Source organism: Gracilinanus agilis, chromosome 4 (genome assembly GCF_016433145.1).
Source record: "Gracilinanus agilis isolate LMUSP501 chromosome 4, AgileGrace, whole genome shotgun sequence".
NCBI lineage: Eukaryota > Metazoa > Chordata > Mammalia > Didelphimorphia > Didelphidae > Gracilinanus > Gracilinanus agilis.
In genome coordinates this window covers 236,777,137-236,794,432 of record NC_058133.1, presented here as the reverse complement: position 1 = coordinate 236,794,432, position 17,296 = coordinate 236,777,137, and the positions used below count along the sequence as shown (strand labels likewise).

Below are 17,296 nucleotides of genomic sequence, written 5' to 3'. Positions count from 1 at the left end.
GCTAGGCTTTAAATGTCACCCTGCTCCACCTGAACAGGGAGTCTGTGAAACCAGCAAGTAAATGACAAGAGGACTTATTAATAAGTTTTATTTAAGGAAACTATAGTCTAAAGAAGGGAGAAGGGGTTTCTATTCTTCCAGTCTATGGGCAAACCGCAGGGTCAGGAGAGGGACTTATTTACACTGAACTGAGAACCAAAGCAAGACAGGGCCCAAAGAATAGCAGGACTGAAGTGGGTATCTCACAGCAGAGTCCTGACACACTCCAGCGATGGCACAGCTTTCCCAGGTCTTCAGCCAGGCGTCCTTCAGTTGGGTAAGCCAGGGAGCTAAACCAACCTGAGCTGACCAGCAACTCAGGTTAGATTTTATAGTCTCTACCTAACCTCCCACAGGCAAAATCCTCCTTCTTGATATCAGGAAATCAGGGTACAAACTCTACTTCCTCTGAGGTCTCCCAGGAGTCAGTTACAACTTGTCCCCAACCACCATGGAGTCCATCTCAGAGAGAGAAAACACTTCCTGCTTCCCCATTCCATTTAGAATCCTTCAGCCCTGCCTGCTAAGTCTCCTAAATAATAATTTAGTAATCTTCCTCAAAACACCCTCTAGAATAGATAGACTTATTCCCCTCTTTGTATTCCTCTTTATCTTTCTGAATTATCTGCCTGACCCTCCTTTCTCAGTGTCCGAAGGCCAGCGAGATCAATGTGAGGTGCCCAGTGACCCTAAATATCCAGACTGCTCTGGAAAGGTAGAGGTAAGTAAACATCAAATGCTCTAAGGCAGTGATGGGCAAACTTTTTAAAGAGGGGGCTAAAGGAAAGGAAATGCTCATCTGTCAGTCTGTTTCTAAGGCAACTCTTTTGAAGTTTCATTGTATTGTATCCTACTCATTGTATTCGTCAGATTAGGAATAATATGACCTAATAGAACATTTCAGGGGGCCACATCTGGCCTGCGGGGCCAGGCCATAGTTTGCCCATCACTGCTCTAAGGAGAGTATTCTGTGGGGAGGGAAAGAACATGATTGATCCTTCAGTCAAAGTTACTTAAGAAACAAAATGATATTGGAACTTGTAGTAGAAATAAGTGATATTGCAGAAAATGCTAAATACTGATGCAAGAAGGACAAATCCTATCTTCAAAAGAGTTGGGAGTTGAGAGAACTTGGGCTCAAAGCTGACCTCAAAGGCTTCCTAGCTCTGTGACCCTGGGCAAGTCACTTAACCCTCATTGTCTAGCCCTTATCACTCTTCTGCCTTGAAACTAATACATACTAATACATTGATTCTAGGGCAGAAGGTAAGGATTAAAACAAAAAAATAGAGTAGCCCACCTAACCTTTTTACAGAGGGTTGGTCCAAAGTGATGATAGTAGGGGGTTGAGAGAAAGACCACAAATAATCCTAGATCTGAAACCCAAAGAAACATTAGAGTATAACCCTCTCATTTAGTAAGGAAGCTGAGATCCAGAATGATGAAGTGATTTTTCCCAGTCATATGAGGAATAAATTAAGTCAATATTTTGATTCTTTACTCCCAATCTAGAGCTCTTTCCAACATACCACAATACTGTGGTGGGGAAAAGACATGAGAAAGGTTTGGTAGAGGTTGCAGATGTCAGTGCTCATGAATTATTCCTAATAATTCAGTGAAAGGGATCATAAGCCAGCTGCCTCTGCAGGTACATTGTCTCACAAGGGGCCCTTCCTCCTCTGGAAATCATTGCAGAATGGTATAGTAAATGCACTTAATATCAAGAAAATACAGATTCTTACTTCTTTCTACTTTATTTTTTTTAAACTGTGTATTGGCTCCAAGGCAGAAGAGTGGTAAGGGTAGGCAATGGGGGGGTCAAGTGACTTGCCCAGGGTCACACAGCTAGGAAGTGTCTAAGGCCAGATTTGAACCTAGGACCTCCCATCTCTAGGCCTGGCTCTCAATTTACTGAGCTACCCAGCTGCTCCCCTTCTTTCTACTTTAAACACTAGCCTTATGACTTCACACAAGCCATTTAATCTCTCTACCTTAGTTTCTTTTTCTTTTTTGTTTTTAAACCTTACTTTCTGTTTTAGTAGAAACTGAAGGGCAAGGGCTAGGCAAATGGGATTAAATGCATTGCCCAAGGTCACACAGCTAGGAACTATCTGAAGCCAGACTTGCACCCTAATCCTCCTGACTCTGGGCCTGACACTGAACCACCTAGCTGCCCCTCTCTTTTTAAAAAACTCCATCTCGGTTTCCACATCTGTTAAATGGGGATATTAAGAACTATAGTAGTACCTAAATCATAGGGTTGGTATGAAAGATTACTGAATAAATGTCAGTTATTGCTATTATTATTCAAGTCCTGATTCTACCACCGATTAATTTCATGACCTTGGGCTACTTGCTTAACCTCTTTGGGTCTTACTTTCCTTATTTGTAAAGTGAAGAAGTTAGGCTAGATGATCCTTAATGCCCCTTCTGGTTCTGACATTTTGATAATACTGCTGCTCTGGTTAATTGAGTGAACTCCATTCCTACTCCTCTACCCCCACACTATCCCCCTTCTCAGGCAATGCTAGGAGAAGATATTTGTATGCCTAAGGCAAAGTTTGAAAATTGCTCCCCTTGAGTGTTACTGTCCAAAGAAGGCTTTGTGCCTTCATATACAACTAGACTTGTCACAAAATGATACCTAGGTGCCCATGGGAATGGAATTTTCTGGCATGAAAAATATATACATTTTAAAAAAGTAATTTTAAAATGTCCCTCATTGAAGCTTCTGTGCTCTCTCTCTGTCTCTCACTCTCTCTCTGTCTCTCTCTCTCTCTTTTTCTCTCTCTTTCTCTCTATCTCTCTTTTCCCCCCTCCCTCCCTCCCTTATCCCTTCCCCACCTCACACACAGACGTACATCATATTTTGGACCTCAGCACACTTGGTTTATAGATGCAAAATCAGAGGTACATAGAAGAAGCAGGGACAGCTCAAATATCAATTCCCTCTGTTGGGTTTTATCTGGAACATTGTGTCATGCTGATGCGCATTACCCACACTTGGACCAATGCGGCTTTTCTTTGGCACTCACCTCTCCAGCCATATCAACTCTCAATGGGTTCTGGAGCTGGTCAACCACTGTAAACCTCAACATCTGGCTACTAGAAGTAAATCAGATTGTATCACAACCACCACCATTATTAAGAAAAATTACTTTCTTGTGATAAATTCACAAATGCCTCAAAAAATTTTAATGGACATTTTACTAAGGAACTATGGCAAAATAAACATAGTCAAAAAATAACAAATAATCATCTAAGGAAGTTACAGGGGATACAATTTAGACTTGTTCTAGTGTAGGTACTAAGGAAAGATACTTTATTCTTAGCCCAAATTAGGTTTTGACTGATACCACATCTAAATGTAGTAAAATCTTCAGTCTCTCTAAGATCCTACCTGTTGGTTTTCTTTTTAGCTAGGGGCCTTCAGATTTTCTCCTTGGTTTTGGCCTCTACTTCACCTCCATTTTGTAGCTACCTTTGGCCCTCCCAGATCCTGTTCTGTTCCTTATCCCCTAGACGTTGGCTTTTTTTTTTTTAACTCAAGTTCAATTTTAGAATTAATACCAAGTATCTATTCTAAGGCAGAAAAGAAGGAATGGTTAGGCAATGGGGGTTAAATGAACTTGCCCAGAGTCACATAATTAGGAAGTGTCTGAAGTCATATTTGAACTCAAGACTTCCATCTCTAGACATGGTTCTCTATGCACTGAGCCACCTTGCTGCCCCAGACATTGGCATTTTTCAATCTGGTCTTCCAATGGAATTTAGGCCATTCTATAGTGACCTTCCAACTCCGTTATCTTGAACATTTTTATGCTTTCTTGCCTGGAAACCCCATTGTTAACTTTTGAAAAAAAAATTCCATTTAATTCAACAAACATTAAAGGCCTACGTACAAAGCATTTTGTTAGGTGCAAGGAAGAAAAATAACACAGTCCTTGCCCTCAAAAATGGGATGGAAACGGAATGGTGACAGGCTATCACATAAACTCAAATAAGAATGGTGCAAGGTAGTAGGAGCAAAGGAAGAGTTTAAAAAAAAAATCCTATACCCCCACAGAATAATTGAGAAGAGAGAGATTGTTTTCAGCTCTAGAAGTCAGGAAAGGGTTAATGGAGGTAACCAATCTTAGCCTTGAAGGAAAATAATGAAAAAAAAAATAGTAGAAAGTGTTCTACAGTACAGACTGCACATATGTAGAGAAAACAAAAGAAGATAGAAGAATAGCTCATAGTAAATTTGGCTAGAATATAATGTGATTGAATGAGAATAGTGGATTTTTTTTAGTCTTCTCTAGAATATTCATTGTGTGATTGTTAAGGTTACTCTTCAGCGAATCTTGCCTTCTTCGCCTATTCTAAGCTTGCATCTTGTATTGTCCTTTGGTGGCCATCTGTCACTGAAGCTTTTCCGCATGGAATTAACTTTCTTTGACTGCTAGAAACAGATTGCCCTTATTTTCATGTTTCAGAGTCTTTTGAGTCCCTTTTGAGAACCCATTAAATTCCAGTTTCCTAAAGTAAATGTCTTTAGCTCTTAGCTCATTAACAGAACAGAAATGATTACCATTGAATTATGCTCCCTTTTCATTTCTACCTCCTGGAATTCCAAGCTTCTTTCAAATCAGTTCAGCTGCCACTTCCTTCATGAGGCCTTTTCTGATCACCTATCATTTGTTGTTCAGTCATGTCCAGTTCTTTGTGACCTCCTTTGGAGTTTTCTTGGCAAAGATACTGAAGTGGTTTGCCATTTCCTTCTCCAGCTCATTTTATATGTAAGGAACCTAAGACAAACAGGGTTAAATGATTCACCCAAGGTCATATAGATGATAAATGTCTAAGGCCAGATTTGAACTCAGGAAAATGAGTCTTCCTGACTTCAGACCCAGTATCCCTTATACAACCTAACTACCTCTCCTGTTACTAATACCCTCTTTTCAAATTGCTTTTTATAGGCCTTGAATTTATTTACTTCTGTACCTGTTATATGTCTCTTATAGAACTTTTTTTCTTTAAAACCCTTACTTTAAAACCCTTTAGAACCCATACTAAATATCAGTTCCAAGGCAGAAGAGCTGTAAAGGCTAAGTAATTAGGGTTAAATGACTTGTCCAAGGTTACATAGCCAAGAAGTGTCTGAGGCTAGACTTAAACCCAGGTCCTCTCAACTCCAGGCCTGATTTTCTAACCACTAAGCCACTTGCCTGTCCCAAATTGTAAGCTTCCTGAGGGAAGAAATTTTTTTTTGTCTTTATATTCCCATGCCTAACATAGTGCCTTGCATATAGTAGGTATTTTTTGTTTTTAGAATTTGTTGACCTGAATTCCTTGACTTCACTGATTGATTATTTTCACATTTCTACTTCCCTCGTTTCTTTTTATTGATCTATTAGTCAGGTACTCTCAGAGGAGTCAAATTTTTCCCATTAAATTCTTATGGAATATGATTATTTAAAGATGAAATTAAAATTGTATACAAAATTTCCAACAAAAAGGAGAAGTTTCCCCATGATCTACTGCTCCTTAGTGGAACTATTCAATAAGAGGAGTCTCAAGCTCCTTTGCAAACAGTGGTCCCAGACAAGTTACTCTCAGGATTGCCCTAAGAGGGTAATATTCTAGTTCCCCAGTTCTTTCCTCCTCTTACCATTGCCTTTTCCCTTCTCCTCTCACTTCAATCTGTCCTTTCTGACAACCTGGGGTTTATTCATTCAGTTATGTTGTGACTGAAATGAGATGTGAAAAATGGCTACCCCATTATGTATATAATATTAAGTATGTAATATCTATAGAGTGTCATCCTTGCAGTGAGTAGTTCCATTCTCAGGAGGCAGTGTGGTAATGGTAGGAGAGAATGTCACATTTATAATCAGGAGAAATCTGTGTTTAATCCTGCTTCTGACACTTATTTGCTTTTTGACCATGAGAACATCACTTAATGTCTCAGATACTCAGTTTTCTTCCCTGACAAGTCACGACCTACCTCCAGAGTTTGTTGAGAGGATCAAATGAGAAAATATATGTGAAGTATTTTAAAAATACTAGTTATTTTTCCCCACTTGTCTACACTTTGGAACTCTGCCAGGGGATCATAGATTTAGGACTGGAAGAGACCTTAGAAAGCCAATCCTCTCATTTTGAAAAGAAAATTGAGACCTATAGAGATAAGATGACTTGCCCAAGAACATATACATATAGTAGCCAGGATTTTAACCCAGGATCTCTGAATTCAGAGCTAGTGATACCATGCTACTTAGTTTAAGTGTTATTCCTCTATGCCCCTATTCTACCCCTCCATGCCTCTATCAGTATTCTTTTATTAGGAGGTAGCATAAGTAAAGTACTAGAATTGCCCTCATATTTTTGTTTTCCCCACTTCTACCTTGCTCTTTGCTTATTCATCTTTGTTACTGAAGGGTGAATTCAGGTTATAATCAATTACCACAAGGTCTCCTGATGGTCTCCATCATAATGAAGTCAAGTGATTCTCCTGTGGATGATTGGGTTGGTATTGGGAGGGAAGGAGTTAAAGCTTATTCTCTTGACTCTGAGCTCCATTCCTTTCTGCAGTGGATGCATGCTCGTTGGACCTCTGATCCCTGTTACGCCTTCTTTGGTGTGGATGGCACTGAGTGCTCCTTCCTAATCTACCTCAGTGAAGTTGAGTGGTTCTGTCCCCCAATGCCTTGGAGAAATCAAACAGCAGTGTTACCTCCCCCTAAGCTCCTCCCTAAAGTCCAGGTAAGGATTTTGCATGGCAGAATTATCCAGGTAGAAGGATCAATGGAACACCATTTACTTGTTCCCATACATATCCTGGCAGAAAGCCTTTTAGACTCTGGGGCCTGATGAATCTATGAGGTGTGGCCTTTAGAGTAGGATTTGGGAAAGTTCAGGTCCCTCCCATTTCAACTGTCCATATCCACCTCCTCTCCTACCTCTAGTCAAGAGGTTCCCAAGATGTAAGGGAGATTTAAATTACTCATAGGTAGGTTTCAAGAAAGGGACCCCAGAAGCCCATTCTATAGTGGACCCAGATTCATTGAGTATAGCATATAGTATCATAAAGTATATGATCCAATTCCCCAGCTAAGTTCTGGGAATCACTTGAGACTAGTTCTGAAAGGAAAAGATCCTTAATATGAGTTGGTCTTTTGCCCTACTATTACTGTTCCAGAATCTAGCCTCCTATTAAGTCTTGAGGAGGAGTAGTGACTGTGGTTCTAAAGGAGTCTCTTTAAGCAGGGATGGAGAAATCCTATAGGAACCTGGGCCCTGATGGTCAATTAATAAATGTTTATTAAGCACTGTAGAGCCTAAATACACAAATACAGAAATGAAACTATCTCTACCCTCATGGAACTTCTAATATAAGCATTATGGCCAATTAAAGGAATTTTGGTATAGACCATTACATGTATTGTGAATGAAGCCGCAAAAGATTATCACATCATTTCCATTTGCAATGGTAGTGTTGATTTATTATTTCCAGAGCAAATGCAAGAGGCCAGAAAGGGGAGATGGGCACATATGTAGTAGGTGGACAGGTAACAAGATGCCCACATTGAGTAGGTCATGGTGTCCTGATATATGTTTGAGTGCCGAGAGATTAATAGATATACCCTCCCTAAAACCTGCTGAGTACAACTGGTCATCCCTAATAAGCATCATTGTCCTTCATTACTTCCCCTTTACTAAGCATCAGTGTCCTCCATTGCATCCCCTTTAGGCAGCTTTTAGGAGCAACCTCTCCCACCTCTTGGAGCTGATTGGAAGTGGGAAGGAGTCACTGATCTTCATGAAGAAGAGGATCAAACAGTTGGAAGCTCACTGGGTTCTGGCAGCACGGCGCTTAGAAGCAAAGCTAAAGGGATCCAGGAGAGACCAGAAGCAGGTAGATGGGGAAGACTCTTGCCCCTGGGGCTATGCCAGTACATCCATCAGCCTGGTATAGAACTGTGCTCTTGCTCTATACACTTGACTTTAGTGCCACCAACAAGTAACACTGACCACTTCTTTCTTACCTCACTCTGAATCCCCAAGCTTAAGGGAAAGTTCTTATTTGCTACATTCTTTATATACCCTTAAAGATCCATCTCAGAGCCCCTAAGCTTAGGCTGAATTTCTATTGTGATTCTTACATAGCCTGGGCTATTGCTGTTATTGTTTTATTATTATTATCCTCATGAACAAGAGTTTTCCTCTCACAACAAAGCAATATGAAGGATTATTACTACAGATCCCAGATGCCTATCTAAGTATGGATCTCTTAAATATCAGGTATAGGCAAGCACTTGTTAAATGAAATTGTATTGAAATTTGAACCAAAGTCAAGGGGATAAGATGATGCATGAACTAGAACAGGTACCTTCTAAAGCCTAGGAGAAAAGTAGAACAGGCAGTAGGACAGCCTGTACTCTGTATCTTTCTACAATTAGTGATAGGAACAGCAATGGTCTGGCATTTGGGAAATTTATTTGGCTTACTCTGGATAGCTTGTTCTACCCTGCTCAGAATGCTTCCCCATCTACGTCTTGGCACCTATCTGCTTTACTGCCACATAAGAAACCACTTCTAGTTTAGAAATGGCATTTGGTACTTATCACCTTCTCCAGACCCCCTGAGATAGGGTAAATCTAGGTAAAACTTTGATTCCTTTTCTTTATACTGACTTACTCTCCTCTCTCTTGGCTTCAGATTCTTATCCATATTGGTTTCCTGACAGAGGAATCTGGGGATGTGTTCAGCCCAAGGGTACTAAAAGGGGGGCCCTTGGGTGAGATGGTACAGTGGGCAGACATCCTAGCTGTCCTCTTTGTCCTGGGGCATAACCTGAAGATCACTGTGTCCTTGAAAGAATTGCAGAGGTGAGTGTGTGAAATAATCTGTTGCAAAAGTAGAAGTTAAAGGGGCAGCTAGGTGACTCAATGGTTAGAGAACCAGGCCTAGAGAATGGGAGGTCGTGGGTTCAACTCTGGCTTCAGATACCTCTTAGCTGAGTGACTCTGGGCAAGTCACTTAACTCCCAATTGACTAGCCCTTATCACTCTTCTGCCATAGGACCAATACACAATATTAATTCTAGAACAGAAAGTAAGGATTTTTAAAAAGTAGAGGTAAAGAATCCCTGATTTCCCTTGGAGTTCAGTTGTTCAGCAACCCGAATTAGAGAACATGAACTCTATAGTGTTCAGTCAAGCCAAAGATAGTAAGATCTGTGACCTTTATGAAGAATTCCTGGTGTTCTGATTAAATTTCTCAGACTAAAATGTCCTATTGTGCATGTCCACATCATTCTTCCTCAGAACTGGCATGTTTGAAATTTTGAAATGCACTGATGTCATGTTGTTATGTTACCCTGTTATTTAAAGGGAATTTCCTTCCCAATCAAGTTCTTAGTTTTAAGGCAGTGAAGTTCAATTATTTGTGTTTAATATCTGGCTAATATTAGACAGAATTGGACTGAATTGTATAGGTCAGCTTTCCTGATCCTGACGGGAATGGATGCATCTCCAAAGAATTCTTCAGGATTTCTCATAGTGGGATTCTTCTTGGACCATCATGAGTCAGTTGAACCTGAGATCAGACATGTCAACTAGCATTTCCTCATCCATGTCCTGGGTATTATAGATAAGAGAAGATGGAGGCAGAAGGGTGGGGAATTGGAGGTTACTGCTTTGGGCTAGTCATTTAAGAGTAAATAAAGGAGTACTGGAAAGGAAGAAAGAATAATGTTTAGAGAGATTTCTGTTCTATGGTTTCATTCCTCTCTCAAATTTGTTCTCCATTTGTATTTTCCCAAGGGCCCACTCAGATATGCAAAACACAAAAAATCACAAATCATTGGCAAATGAATTAAATATATTATTTCAGGCTTTTGTTGCCTCTTTTCAATAAGCTTTCCAGCTAATCTATTATAGATGAATTCTGACTCCCTATGGTGTATCCTGAAGGATTATCAGTTTTAAATGAATTCATGAAAGATGTCCTCCCTTTCCCCCTTTCAAAACACTCAAAGAACTAGAACGGACATTGGAAGTAATCTGGTCCAACCCCTTCACTTAATAGATACAGGAACTCAATTTCAGAGACCAGTGTATGCAAGGTCACATTAGTAGTAAAACTAGTCTTTGAATTCCTGTCCTTTATCTCCAAATGTAGTACTTCTTCCATTATACCACACCTTCAAGTCCCATTTCTACCCACTGTAAAAGGGAAAAGAGGTTTTGGTTGGTTATTAATATTTAAAGGTGTGGTCGCCAAGGAACTAAATAAATACCAATTCCTAAAATGATTTTAGTAATTTATTTACAAAATATAGGAGAGAGTGGAAGTAGAGAAATGAGAAGAGGGTAGAGTAAGAGATCTAACTTAACAAACTAGATTTGTATTCAAGTCTGGGCTTTACTCCAGCAGGGCTCTAGAGGCCCAGCCAGAGAGCCTAAAAGTCAATTAACAAGGGGTTTAATCAAGAGGGCTTCTCCCAATCAAGAGAGTCTCCAGGAGGCTAAGGTAGTTAGCCTTCTTCACTCACAACGTGTAGTTCTAAGGAAGAGATTTAAGAACAGTCTCAACAGGTCCAAGTCGCAAACAAGAAGCAATCCTTCAGGTCCAAGACATGAACAACAAAAAGAGCCAAAAGAGCCAAGCCCCAGAAGTTCTCTTAATTTATCCAAGCCATTTCTTTCATCACTTCCTGTGCCTTCCTCTTAGTTTATGTGTCCAATCACAAAGATGCTTTTCTTAAGACTGCCTAGGGGGCAGTCAATCAATTCTGATTCGTCACCCATTTTTGCACATGTGGGTCACAGACCTCCCAACTTGTGAATTAAGTGGAATTGTTTACACTTTTGGTGATTAGATTTGAGAATGGCCAAGGTAGATTTAATCTCATTAGCACACCATAAAAACAGACCTAGGTCCCCAAAACAGAGTAAAGATAACAATAATAATTAGTCACAATTCTATATTGCTTTAAGACTTGTAAAAAGCTTGAAATGCATTATCTCATTTGATTCTCTCAACTTCCCTCTCAGTTAAGTATATTATAGGTATTATTATCCCCACTTAGAAGTGTGGGAATATGGGACAGAGGATGTGAAAAGGAGAGAAATAAATGCTGAAATAGGAGCAGGTGAAAAGTTGCTCAAGATAAATTTTATCCACTTCACAATTTTGCTTAGGACCAACCCTACATAGTATTTATTTATAATAATTCTATTCCTTTTAGACAACAAATAAAGGGCCTCAGGTTTTGGAGCTGTCCTTGAGTGGTGGTGCTGAAGTCAGAGAAAGGCTTCACCAGCGCAAGGAGATAGAACCAGCCTTTTTATAGAATCCTGCTGTTTCTATTGTGTGAAGTTTCTCTCTGCTGAGTTGTGTATATGCATTACCTGGCAGAGAACAGGGTTGCTCATTGAGACAGAAACATAGTTGAACCCAAGTCATTCCCAACACTGCTTCCTATAATTAGAAATGTCTCCCAACTCCTGCTGAACAGAAAGCTTGAGATTTATTGACAGTATCTGTGGGAATGAATGCAACACAGCCACAAAATTATTGTAAATAATGAAAGGGAAAATTTTCCCCATGCTTGTGAATCTCTTGAAGCTGCTGAAAAAGAGAAGTCAGAAACTGGAAGATGGGGGAGACATGCCTAGGGGAAGCTGTTTGCTCAGTTGCAAAGACTCTGTATACCATTGATTTTGTACCAAGTGCTCATAACAGCATGGTAGACCTGTAACATCAATACCTAAGGTTTCAAAAAGGTATTTCAACTGAATACAGGGGCACTGTGATTTGGAGGAGATGATATTGTTTTGAGAGTCAAAATCCTAGCATCCCAGTTTTCATTATATTATTATCTGAACTTGGACAAGTCATTTAACCTCTGGACCCCATATGTGACATAGGAACAATATGCCAATCTCTTCATATATCTTAAAGATGCAATTGGAATAATATCACAGAATCATAGAATTTGGGAGTTAAAATAGATTTCAATGCCCTATCTAGGCCAACCTATACATAAATTGAATTTCACCATAACATATCCGATAATGATTATCCAGGTTCTGCCTGAAGATATCTAACTAGAGGAAACCTCTGTCCCTAAAAAGCCCATTCCACTCTAATTGTTAGGAAATTGTTGTTGTTTTCTGACATCAAGAAAATATTCCTGGGGCAGCTGGGTAGCTCAGTGGAGTGAGAGTCAGGCCTAGAGACAGAAGGTCCTAGGTTCAAACCCGGCCTCAGCCACTTCCCAGCTGTGTGGCCCTGGGCAGGTCACTTGACCCCCATTGCCCACCCTTACCAATCTTCTACCTATGAGACAATACACCAAAGTACAAGGGTTAAAAATAAAAATAAATAAATAAATAAATAAATAAATAAATAAATAAATAAAGAAAATATTCCTCTTTGCAACTTTTTTTACAACTCTTTTCCCCTTTACTCCTGGGTTCTTCCCTCTGGGTAAAAAAGAAAATTTAGCCCCTCCTCAAAATTATCATTTTTCCTTCAAGTCTCTTCTCCCCGCAATATATTGTGTTCCTTTAAATGATACTCAAATAACATGGATTCAAGGACCTTAATTGTTCTGGTTGCCTTCCTAGATATTTTTATATTAATGTTCTTCTCAAACCATAGAATCCAGACCTGAACACACTACTCCAGATAAAGTCTAATGTGAGCAGGATACTGAGAGACTATTTCCTCCCAAATCCTGGAAGCTATGGCCCTCTGAATATAACTTTAGATTTAATTCATTAACTTTTTTTGCCTTCATCATCACACTGCTGGCTCATTTTCAATCTATTAAAATTGATTGGCCTTTCAATCTATTAAAACTCCTATATGTTTTTTTAAACCCTTACCTTCCATCTTAGAATCAATACTGAATGGTAAGGGCTTCACAATGGGGTTAAATTACTTGCAAAAGGGTCACATGGGTAGGAAGTATCTGCATTCAGATTTGAACCCAAGACCTCCCATCTCCTAGGCCCGACTCTCAATCCCCTGAACCATCTAGCCGCCCAAATCCCAATCACTAGATCTTTTTCAGAACAAATGTCTAATCATCTCCACCCCACCATCTTATACTTACTAAAGTGAATTTTTGTACCCAACTGTAAGGCTTTAAGTGTGTTCCTTTTGGACATGATATTATTAAATTCAGGCCAGTTCTATCTGAAAAGATTCTTTTGGATGCTGTGTCATCCAGTATGTTAGCTTTCTATACTAGCTTAATATTGTCCACACATCTGATGAGCAGCCACCTTTGCCTTTTTCCAAATCATTGATTTAAAAAAATGTTAAAAGCACAGGCCCACATACATTTCTGAGGTATTTCACCTGCCAAATCTGGTCTCATTGTATTATCACCCAATCCACATCTCATCATTTCCACAACCATGTAATATGTCCATTGTTCAGTAAAAATATCATCTCTAAGTCAATGAAGATGGGATCATTGTATATGGTAGCTTCAGAAAGGGATTGTTTTAAATAGAAAATACATTTCAATTCAACAAACATTTATCATGCACCTACCACTTGCATGACTAAGCACTGAACATACAAAAACAAATACAAAACATCCCTTGGACTCAAGGACTTTACCTCATATTCAAAAGATACAATATGTACATAGACAAGTAAATATATGATAAATACCTCAACCCAATTCTAAAACTTCACACTAACTCCAAGAAAGATCCCAAATCTCCTTTCACCTATACTCTTGGACCTTTCAATATAATTTCATTCCAGCATAACTATTTTTGTTATATTTTTGCATATTAGAAGTTTTGAGAAGAATGTGATCCCCTGGAGAGATAGCCCCCAAGTTTCTACTCATAATTAATTAATTTAACTCATCAATTAAAAGGACCAGCTCAGTTGTTCACTCTCATATTCGATTTGTGCCAAAATAAACCTGACTTCTCTCTTCTGATGCCACATGAGTACATTTGCCAGTGTGAGATCTAGCTCAGATTTAGTAAAATTTTATAAAGAGCATATCAATCTCAGAGAACTTTTTTATTTAAAATTTTTTTCAATTACATTTAGAAACAATGTTTGCAATTATTATCTGACATTTTGCTATTATGATTCTGTTGAGATCTATTTATCATCTCTGATAATCTGATAAAGATGGCTTAGTTGATAAGGAAGTAATGGGACATAGGAGATGATCTTGACTGTTAACTCATAGCTGCTTCTCTGAAGTGCCATTGAGTCACAAGTTTATTATATATGAAAATTCAAACTCCCTTTCACTCACAAGCACAGAGAGAGTTTTACAGCTCCATAGACATTGCAGTTAATTTAGACAACACACAGAAACTCAGAAACTTCAAGGTGAAGATAAGAACCAGGCTGGACCTTCATCTGCATGATTTTGTAGTTCTCTTGCTAAGTCTGAGAATGCTTTTCTCAGGGGCAAATGCCCCTGCTAAACTAAGGTTTCAGCCTTGGCTTCATTTCTGACCAAAGGGGAAGAATGTTAACCTCGTGACTCTTGGTTTGCTAAGAGCTTAAAGCTTTTCAATAAGGCCACAATACTTTTCAACAAGAAAGGGTGTGTATCACAAAAGGGGTCAAAAGAGGAGGATCAAATTTTTATCTATTTGAGACTGTTTCTCTTATTGTCTTCCCACAAGATTCTTTCCCTTCCGCACCTCCCCAAGGTAGTAAAAAGTCGATATTATAAAAAATCTGAGTTTATACTAGTGTTGTCAAGTGATACATATTTCCATATTTGTCATATCATGAAAGAACATATATATCACACATATAGTTTTTTTAAAAAGGAAATAAAGTGAAAAATGGCATACTTTGATTTGCAACCAAACTCTAACACTTCCTTCTTTGGCTGTGGATAGCACTTTTTTTTTTTTTGTCAGGAATCCCTTAGGTAATCTTGGAACCTTGTTTTGCTGATAATAGTTTAGTCCTTCTCAGTTGATCATCATGCACTTCTGTTATTGTATACAGTGTTCTCCTGGTTCTGCTCTCAGAGAACTTTTTTGAGAAGGTGTTTTCCAAATCTTTGTTGTTGTTCAGGCATTTTTCAATTGGGTCCAACCCCATTTGGAGTTTTCTTGGCACAGATAATGGAGTGGTTTTCCATTTCCTTCACTAGCATATCTTACAGATGAGGAAACTAATGCAAAGTTAAATCACTTGCCCAGAGTCACATAGCTAACAAGTATCTGAGGCCAGATTTGAACTCAGGAAGATGAATCTTCCTAACTGCAAGCTGGGCCCTCTATCTACTGTACTACTACTTAGCTGCCTTTCCAAATCTTACAAAGCAATTCTCCCCACCCCGCCCACCCCCCAAAAAAAGCTTAAGGAAAGCAAACCAAAACAACAAAAATAAAACATTAACATAAGCAAGTCAGCAAGATTAACTTAATTCATACTTTAAAGATAAGAAACATAATAGAAGACTGGCCTTGGAATCAAAAAGACCTGTGTCTTTCCTCCAACATATACTAGCTATGTGAACTTGGACAAGCTGTTTAGTTTCCCAGTGCCCCATTTATGTGTTCCAACTCTAAGACTATAGTTTATGTCACTGAAATCATAAGCTAGATGAAAAAGAAGAAATCAAAATATTTAGAATAGGAAAGTACCTTGGAAATCATCTAGTCCAGTCCTCCCATTATTCAGATAAGAATACTGGTCTGTAAATGGCAGGGGCTAGATTCAAAACTAGATACTTTAACTCCAAATCCAGCAGTTTTCCTGCTGGATCTTAACTGACTCCCAAAAGATTGTTTCTCCTGACCCCATAAGGAAGAAGTATAGATACTCATTACTAAACCACCAAGGAAAATCTTTCAGTTTTTTCTCATTTTATAATTTTTCTGGTTCAGTTGAGGACAGAATCTTTCTGTAGAAAAGAGTATGAATCAAAGTGGTGCTGCAAGTATCTACCTGTCAATCTATGATCATATACTGAATGCCAGAATGGAATCATTGTACAAACACAAGCATAGAAACACAGTCATTATTTTTTAGCAAAAAGAGATCTTTAAAATTATCTATTTGGTTTAACTCTAATTTCGTAGATGAAGAAACTAAGACCCAGAGACTTAGAGTGATATAACAAAGATCATACATGGAAGAAGTGGCAGACCCTGGATTTGAAACCAAGTGTTTTTATTCTAAATCTAGCACAGGAGGGGGCAGCTGGGTGGCTCAGTGGATTGAGTGCCAGGCCTAGAGGCAGGAGGTCCTAGGTTCAAATCTGGCCTTAGACATTTCCTAGCTATGTGACCCTGGGCAAGTCACTTGACCCCCATTGCCTAGCTCTTACCACTCTTCTGCCTTGGAGCCAATACACAGGTAAGGGTTTTAAAAAAAAACAATAATAATAAATAAATAAATCTAGCACAGGAGATAGCTTTAGAGTTTTAAAATATGATTAAGGGGCAGCTAGGTAGCACAGTAGATAGAACACCAGGCTAGGAGTTGAAAGGACTTGGGTTCAAATTTGGCCTCATATACTTCCTAGCTGCATGATCCTGGCCAAGTCACTTAACCCCAATTGCCTAGCTATTGGCACTCTTCTGTCTTAGAATTTATACTAAAGCGAAAGGGAAGGGGTTTTTTTTAAATGTATTTAAGGGCATACCAGTCATTCTAAAGATTTATCAAATGTTGCCAAGCCCTAGATTTAGGAAGTAAATATAATGGGTTGGGGTGGAACCAAATTTGTATGGTTGGAGGCTAGCTTGAAGGACAAGGACTTTTGAAGTTTATGTAAGGATTTATTCTAAGCCCCTATTTGCTAAATGGAAAACAGCTTAAAATATCTTCAGGTCAGTGGGGATGGTACATAACATGGAGGGAAATAGTGTGACTGGAAAGGAAGGAAGTATCCAAAGGGAAATGGCAAAATGTTATCCTAATGAATACCTAAGTATGGTTCTACCTAAGATTCAAATGAATCCAGTGACATGGGACTTGTTTTGTTCAAATCCTTTGCTTGGATGTGTTTTTTTCTCTTTACATTATGTTGTGGTATTTTTTTTTAACATTTATTAATATTCATTTTTAACATGGTTACATGATTCATGCTCCCCTTTCCCCTTCAACCCCCCCCCGCGCCCCCCCACCCTTGGCCGATGCGCGTTTCCACTAGTTTTGTCATGTGTCCTTGAACAAGACCAATTTCCAAATTGTTGGTAGTTGCATTGGTGTGGTAGTTTCGAGTCTACACCCTCAGTCATGTCCACCC

General features: G+C 39.0%; 1 protein-coding gene across 2 annotated transcripts in view; it reads left to right on the top strand.

The window, feature by feature from the left end:
• MGAT5B (alpha-1,6-mannosylglycoprotein 6-beta-N-acetylglucosaminyltransferase B) overlaps positions 1-17,296 on the top strand; it is a 177,299-nt gene that overhangs the window by 83,204 nt on the left and 76,799 nt on the right. For both annotated transcript variants that reach the window (XM_044672412.1, XM_044672410.1), the window contains exons 5-8: positions 687-760; positions 6,616-6,786; positions 7,775-7,939; positions 8,743-8,912. In XM_044672412.1, the coding sequence (XP_044528347.1) occupies positions 687-760; positions 6,616-6,786; positions 7,775-7,939; positions 8,743-8,912 (580 nt within the window). The remainder of the gene's footprint in view (positions 1-686; positions 761-6,615; positions 6,787-7,774; positions 7,940-8,742; positions 8,913-17,296) is intronic.